Here is an 8,224-nt window from a genome sequence, read left to right as displayed (position 1 = left end):
CACTTTTTATAAATTTAATTTTAATTAATTATTAAAAAAAAAATTTATTTTGTAAAGTTGAAACATGAAAAATTATATTTTACGAATTTCAATCTTTAGATTTTTTTAAAAAAATACTAAAAAATCAAATTTCCTTTTAATTTTAACATAATAAATATTTTTATTTTTTAATTAATAAATTAATATAAATATATATATTTTATTTAAAGATCTATATTATTAAGGAATATGTTAAATGTTCAAATTAACAAAAAAATCAGTTTTTCAATTTACATCTTATAATCTTCAATTCTGTCAAACAATATAACATTTGTCAATTTTTCTTTATTTTACATATATAAATGTTATTTATAATTAATCTTAAAAAAATTTTACCAAATCTTATGAGATGATCCTCGATATTAAAAAAAACTTTTGGTATATAATGTATCTCAATTTAACAATTATGTAACCAAAAATTGATTACCATTTTTTTAAAAATTTCTCTCTAATATTGCACCCAATTTTAGGCCAATTTTTTTTTTTTTTTTAAAAAGAAAACCGCTACACAGACAGAATCGGAACTAAAAGCCCATGTTTTTAAGAGTTCTAATCCTCAGATGGCTAATTCGTTACAGTGGGCCACGACAGTTAACTGGATTTGCCCTTAGAACAGGGCCTGAGATCCGCCTTCAAACTGCAAAGCCATTGGGCAAAGAACCCACGCAAACTTGCAGTAGCTCTGACACCAACAACTTTTCTTCCTTGCATTTTTAATATAAGAGAAAATATTATAATTCGAATGTAAAATATTTCTCAAAAATTTACCTTATATCCTTACTAATTACTTTTGTAATTAAAATTAAAGATAAATGAAAATGACTTTCCTTAACTAATTTCATTTCACGTATAGTAATTGTATATAATTCTGTAATCTCAATCATTCATAGAGTATGAGAATTTATATAATTTCAATCATTATGATAAATTTTGAAATTAATATAATAAGATTATAAGATAGTTAAAAATTCATTAATCTTTTCGTATTATTTAAAATCATTTTATATTAAAAAAATTAAAAGTCAAACATTCGTACTATCAAATCATAAATCCCAGTTAACGATTGTTACAGATCAGGCAATAGCATTTTTGTGGAATTCCATCGCCCAATAGCCATAAGCACGACAAACAAATTTAAAAGTTGAGAATCCAGCTTTTCTTGCCAATGCCTTGTACTCTTCCTTTGTCCTTTCTTTTGCACCAGGGACAACGTTAAACAAGCATATGTCAAGTGTTAAGGTATTCTTGGTCACAATGTCAGTCATGGGAGACTCTGGCACAATTGATTCCACTGCTACCACCTTACCAAACTTTGGTAGAGCATTGTAGCAATTTCTTAATAACTTCAAGCATCGATCATCATCCCAATCGTGAAGTATACACTACAAAATTTTAAGTTAAAAATTTACTTCTTAGATTAATTAGATACCAAATTTAATGGTCGAATCTATGTAATTCAAAGAATATATATTGAATTACATATTTTTTGTATTATATTCATTTGACTTCATGGTATAAATTAAGCAAATAAATATATATATACTAACCTTCATGAAAATAACGTCTCCTTGAGGAACTTCAATAAACATATCTCCTCCGACATGGTCAATACCTAAAATGTAAAAAGGAAAAATAACAAATTATTTCTCCAAACCAGTCAGAATTGGGAAAGAAATTTAGAAAACAAATTAAATTTCATTGAGGGCAGAGAAAACTATTTATTCTCTTCTAAAATTTTTGTGCTAAAATACCAAACAAAACAACTCCAATACAACAAAATGAAAAACCTCCGAATAATAGCAAGATGGGAGAATTATGTATTGAATTGATTACCCAAGAAATGGGGTGCATCTTTAATAACATGGGGCAAATCAAAGTTAATGCCCTTAATCTGCGGATACTTGGAAACTATCAGCTTGAGATTTGTACCCAATCCACCTCCCACATCTACAAGTTGGTTTACGCCTTCAAACCCCTTATATATTCCCAGAACTTTTTTCATGATTATGGCAGTCTGGTTGGCCATTGCATTGTTGAATTTACTACTTATTTCGTCATTTTTGGCAGCAAGCTCAAACAAGTCCATCCCATATGCCTTGACAAAGGGTATGGCGCCACCCTCCAATGTTGCTTCTTTCAAGTGATACCTGCATAAGCGCATGTACAACAAAATTTGTTCACTATTATGAACAATATTGCAATATCGACATGATTTTAATTTAATTAAGTGAACTACAAGAAACTAATTTAAGGTGAACTCTGAATAAAATTTGACATAAAAGGATTAGAAGTATTTTGTCTACAAATGCAAATACAGTCAATCCCGATTAAGCTTATAACAGGACAACAATAATTAGGAGTCCCTTACCTATAGTTAAGAATTTGAATTTTCAACTTGAAAGTGTATTAGATTCTAATCATGGAAAGAGAAGAGTGAGATTTAATTACGGAATGAAAGAATAATACCAAGGTTCAAGCAAAAATTTGTCCGTTGAAATGGCCAGTGCCGGAAGAACGGAAATCCCATCATCATTGTGAAGGAAATATTTTGCGATGGATGCTAAACCATATAATCTTTGAATATGTCCATCTTCGTTAGTGGCAAGACCGCATGTTAGAATGGAGTGACTGGCAAGAACACGAAGAATGCGGTCAATGATTGATGAAGCATCAGGGTTCTGCGTAGGAAGGTGAGAGGCAATCTCAATAGGAGAGAGCTTGCAGTCTGCAGGGCCAGCTTTTGCAATTATCTCTAACAAATCAAGATCGATGGCAGCTTGCAAGACCATAGGGAGAACTGTAGACGTAGCTAGATGAATTGCCTGATGAAATTCTTCTTCTTCTTCATTTGCTGTAATATTCAGATTGTCTACTTTTGAACTCATTTTTTCTTGAGTATGGGATATGGAAACGCAAAAGTGTGCAGTGATGAAGTGTTAGCTATGTATTTGGAATACTGAAAAGTCTGGTACTGCACCGACAGATTATATAGAAAATCTTAATTTGTCAGATAAGAGTGCCAGCGATTCCACGCTCATGTAATTACATAGTCAAGTTGGTGTTGGAGAAGGTTGCTAACCACCGCCTCTGTTCATTTGAGGACCAGTGGTCGATATGTGATCTTTTGATTTAAAGAGACAAATTCAAATTCTTCCATCTTCAAATCAAAATGAAATGTCAAATACTTGTATCTTTCTCATCTGTGCAACTCAAAATTTGCCTTGACTTTGGTAACAAGTCTTGCCTCCTTAAGCAAACCTTTTCTAAATTTTATCTTAGAAATTTGACCCTAATTTTGTCCAATATATAGAAAACCTTAATTTGCATGCTAGATGGACAACAGTATACCTACTTTAATTTTCTGAACACGAATCTGTCATTTCTTTGGAAAATTAGAGAGATATCTAAACACAAATGACGTATTACAGAACTATGATTGGTAGAAATTTGAAACATCTTCAAGTCAATGATTAATCAGTCAGAATATATGTAGTTAATGTAGTTTTCTTTTTTTTTCCAAATCTACAAGGGCAGATTTCAAATAACATGCTAACTTTTCTCTGTGGTGAAAGAGAAATTTCTATTCTCCCAAAATGAACAAAATAAATTAATTAGAACCGCAAACATCTCCGTCAATATCTCAAACATCTTCTTGTTGGCCCCATTCGTTGTATGGTATCAGAGCAGGTACTAAACATCTTCTTGTTGGCCCCGCCTCCATTGATTATCATGCTGTAGCCATTGCTAATTGCATGGCTTGCAAGCAGTCCTCTTCTTCGTTTGATGCAATATTTTGTTGCGTAGGTAGTGAATCCATGGTGCTTGGATCTAGCTCTGGAAAAGGGTTTGTACAAAGATCTTAGCTACATTGGGAGAATAAATAGATCCAAGACATGAAAATATACTTTATAGAATTCTTTTTTTTTATTGGAGAGCACTATGTAAAATCTCTAACTTAATTCTATCCTATCTATGTCATTTATTTCATTAACATTTGTACTTAATTATTGGACGGCTTGAAACCGTTCTTCTTCTTAATTAATTTGAGGTAATTAATATTTCGATACCCTTTGTTAGTTTCATGAATATAGATGTGAAGAAAGACAGAAGTAAAAGAGTATTCCAACATAAGTTTTTTTTAATTTTTTGAAAGGCTCTAAAGATGATTTCATTACTTAAAGAAAAGTGTACAAAAACTACCCATTATACAGGTAGTAGAATAGCCAAATCATGTAGGACAAGCCCCCAACTTGAAATGAGCTGTGTGTATGCCAAAGTAACAAAAAGAAAAAAAAACTGACAGAACAACCACTGAATGACAATAAAAACCAGAGCCATCACCCTAGCATCCACCTATCAACAGGAGTCGAGCAACAGCTCCACAAAGCAGCTTCCTGGCAGGCTAACCAAAAACATCCCAGCAAGCCTCGAGGTTCTGTCCTGTCAGAGTATATTCAACCAAACTGTACGCAGGCTAAGTGGGCAGCGGTTCACCACCTCCACCCTCATAGCGTCGCTCTTGGGCACAATCGGGTCGTCCCCCACTCCCACGCTCCTTTGGGCCAATTTTTATTTTTTTCAGAAAAAGAAAACCCCTCTGTCCCCTTCTAAGCAAGAATCAGAACATAAAGCCCATGTCTTGAGAGCTGCCTTCAAACTTCAGAACCATTGAGAAAAGAATCGACGCAAACTTTGCTATTGTTCATTCTACTGATACCAACTACATTTATTCCCCTTTTATCTGATTCTTGCATTTTCAATATAAGGAAAAATACTATAATTCGAATCTAAAATATTTATCAAGAATTTATTCCATTTCCTTACTAATTTTTTTAATTAACAATTAAGAATAAATGAAAATGACCATTCTTAAACAATTTCATTTCACTTATATTAATTGTATATAATTCTGTGATCTCAATTATTCATGGGAATGAGAATTTTATATAATTCCAGTCTCTTTGCAGTAAATTGAATAATTACAAATTTTGAGTTAAAATAAGAATTGTAAGTTTTATAACCCTTTGGTCACTCTCTTTGAACATAATCATGAAAACCAAATGCCAAAATAAGTTTAATATAACAATTTTCTGTTCCTTAGATGCAAGCCCCAAAGGCCATAAATATTCATTTCATCAACATATTGAGTTCATCTCTGTGTTATCAAAGAATGCTTTGAAAAGTTGTAGCTTCACTAGAAATCGGGAGTTGTTTGATTGGACTTTGACTTTCTGAATTCTTCCCCTTGTTTTTGAACAATTTAGAAGAATAAATGAAGAACACATTTGCTCTTCACAAGTCATGGCCGTAAAGGCCATTTTGCAATTGTGATAAACATGACTCTTACTTCGAGGTTTTTTGATACGTGTGAAAACAACGTAAAATAGTTCACACCATCTTATTCAAAGAAATATATATCAATAATTAAAATTTAAAATTTTAATAAAAATTTTGTATTCATATTCTGAGATAAATACAATAAGACTATGAGATAGTTAAGGATTCACCAATCCTTTTGTATTATTCAAAATCATTTGTATTAAAATAAAAAAAAAACAAAAAATGATACATTCAGACTATCAAATCACAAATTTCAATCACCTGTAGAGTTAAGGTGGTAACGGCAATCACCTCTCAATTTTTATTTTTTTTATTATTATATTTATAATCATTTTTATAATTACTTTTTAATCACTTTTCATGTAAATTTTAAATTCACCCTTGATTTCAGCTAAATCAGAAGAAAACATTCTTCTGGAATTCCATCACCCAATAGCCATTAGCACAACAAACAAGTTTAAAAGTTGAGAATCCAGCATTTCTTGCTAATGCCTCGTACTCTTCCTTTGTCCTCTCTTTTGCACCAGGGATAACGTTAAACAAGCATACGTCAAGTGTTAAGGTATTCTTGGTCACAATGTCGGTCATGGGAAACTCTGGCACAATTAATTCCACCACTACCACTTTACCAAACTTTGGTAAAGCATTGTAGCAATTTTTCAATAACTTCAAGCATCGATCATCGCCCCAATCGTGAAGTACACACTACCAAATTTCAAGTTAAAATTACTTTTTAGATTAAATAAAAATCAGTTTAATGGTTGAAAATATGTAATCAATGAATATATATTGAACTACATATCTTTCGTGTGTGTGTGTGTGTGGTACATACACACACATATACTAACCTTCATGAAAATAACTTCTCCTTGAGGAACTTCGATAAACATATCTCCTCCGACATGGTCAACACCTAAAATAAAAAAGAGAAAATGAAAAATTATTTCTCCAACCAGTCAAAGTTGGGGTACTTTTGAAAAACAAATTAAATTAAATTGAGAGCAGAGAACACTATTTATTCTCTTCTAAATTTTCTGTGCCAAAAAAACCTTCCAACAATAGCAAGACAGCAGAATTATCTATTGAATTGATTACCTAAAAAATGGGGTGCCTCTTTAATAACATGGGGCAAATCAAAGTTAATGCCCTTAGTTTGTGGATACTTGGAAACTATGAGCTTGAGATTTGTACCCAATCCACCTCCCACATCTACAAGTTGGTTTATGCCTTCAAACCCCTTATATATTTCCAGAACTTTTTCCATGATTATGGCAGTTTGGTTGCCCATTGTACTGTTGAATTTGCCACTTATTTCATCATTTTTCCCAGCAAGCTCAAACAAATCCATCCCATGTGCCTTGACAAAGGGTATGGCGCCACCTTCCAATGTTGCTTCTTTCAAGTGATGCCTGCATAAGTGCATGTAAAACAAAATTGGTTCACTATTATGAACAATATTGTAATATCGACATGATTTTACTTAATTAAGTGAACTATAAGAAACTAATTCAGAGTGAACTCTGAATAAAATTTAACTGAAAAGGATTAGAAGGATTTTGTCGACAAATACAAATACAGTCAATCCTAATTAAGTTTATAACAAGGCAATAATAATTATAAGTCCCCTTTGGGATATCCTGCAATTAAGAATTTGAAATTCCAACTTGAAAGTGTATTAGGTTCTAATCCGGGAAAGCGAAGAGTGAGATTTAATTATAGGGTAAACGAGTAATACCAAGGTTCAAGCAAATATATGTCCGTTGAAATGGTCAGTGTCGGAATGAGGGAAATTCCATCATCATTATGAAGGAAATATTTTGCGATGGGTGCTAAACCATATAATCTTTGAACATGTCCATCTTCGTTAGTGGCAAGATCGCATGTTAGAATGGAGTGACTAGCAAGAACACGAAGAATGCGGTCAATGATTGATGAAGCATCAGGGTTTTTCGTAGGGAGGTGAGAGGCAATCTCAATAGGAGAGAGCTTGCTGCCTGCAGGGCTAGCTTTCGCAATGATCTCTAACAAATCAAGATCGATGGCAACTTTCAAGAGCATAGGAAGAGCTGTAGATGTAGCTAGTTGCATTGCCTGATGCAATTCTTCTTCTTCTTCATTTGCTGTAATATGCTGCTTGTCTAGTTTTGAACTCATTTTTTCTTGAGTACTGGATATGGAAAACACAAAAGAGTGTGGTGATGAAGTGTTAGCTATGTATTTGGAATACTGAAAAGTCTAGTACTGCACCCGCAGATTATATAGAAAATCTTAATTTGTCAGGTGAAGGTGCCACCAACTGCGCGCTCATGCAATTACGTAGTCAAGTTGGTATTGGAGATGGTTGCTGACTACCGCCGCTGTTTAAAGAGGCAAATTTGAATTTTTCCATCTTCAAATCAAAATGAAATGTCAAATACTTTCTTTTATTGTTTTCTTGTATCAGGTAACTATTATTTGAGGTTATCTCTACCATTCAAAATTGGCCTTTACTTGGTACCAGGTCTTGCCTTCTTTTTTTTTTTTCTTAAATGTATGCATATCATTTTTCTTTCGAAATAAAGAACTATACTTCATTACATTTTTTATGTTTAAAAATTTTTCACTTAAAAATACAGTGACAAAAGTATAAGAGCCATCGGTCAGGAAAGAAAGAACCCAACACCCAAACAACAACAGAGAATCGTAGAACCATAACAATATCATCAAACTAAACACTAACTAAAAAACCCAATGAACCCAACTCAACCCCAACACATACAACCCAAGGCCACTCATACCTTAATTCTAAGACCTCCCATTACCCTCAAAGGTGGCGCCACCTTTAGAGTAACTAGATCCAGCATCA

The 8,224-nt window shown here is 32.8% G+C and overlaps 2 protein-coding genes across 2 annotated transcripts; both read right to left on the bottom strand.

Annotated features, from left to right (window-relative positions):
* Window positions 1–1,020: 1,020 nt before the first annotated feature.
* Window positions 1,021–2,979, bottom strand: LOC110415483 (caffeic acid 3-O-methyltransferase-like). The gene is made up of 4 exons (XM_021427152.2): window positions 2,506–2,979; window positions 1,873–2,186; window positions 1,587–1,651; window positions 1,021–1,421 (listed from the first exon to the last, which is right to left on the bottom strand). Exons 1-4 carry the CDS (start codon window positions 2,922–2,924, stop codon window positions 1,113–1,115), a joined length of 1,107 nt encoding a protein of 368 aa, XP_021282827.1. The 5' UTR covers window positions 2,925–2,979; the 3' UTR covers window positions 1,021–1,112.
* A 2,528-nt stretch (window positions 2,980–5,507) lies between these two features.
* LOC110415538 (caffeic acid 3-O-methyltransferase-like) lies at window positions 5,508–7,588 on the bottom strand. The gene is made up of 4 exons (XM_021427216.1): window positions 7,115–7,588; window positions 6,475–6,788; window positions 6,228–6,292; window positions 5,508–6,084 (listed from the first exon to the last, which is right to left on the bottom strand). Exons 1-4 carry the CDS (start codon window positions 7,531–7,533, stop codon window positions 5,776–5,778), a joined length of 1,107 nt encoding a protein of 368 aa, XP_021282891.1. The 5' UTR covers window positions 7,534–7,588; the 3' UTR covers window positions 5,508–5,775.
* Between the last annotated feature and the right edge of the window lie 636 nt (window positions 7,589–8,224).

Source organism: Theobroma umbraticum, unplaced genomic scaffold (genome assembly GCF_002168275.2).
Source record: "Theobroma umbraticum cultivar Fairchild unplaced genomic scaffold, ASM216827v3 scaffold_147.0, whole genome shotgun sequence".
Lineage (NCBI taxonomy): Eukaryota > Viridiplantae > Streptophyta > Magnoliopsida > Malvales > Malvaceae > Theobroma > Theobroma umbraticum.
Note: the sequence above shows the minus strand (reverse complement) of the source record. Positions and strands in the feature narration are given on the sequence as shown.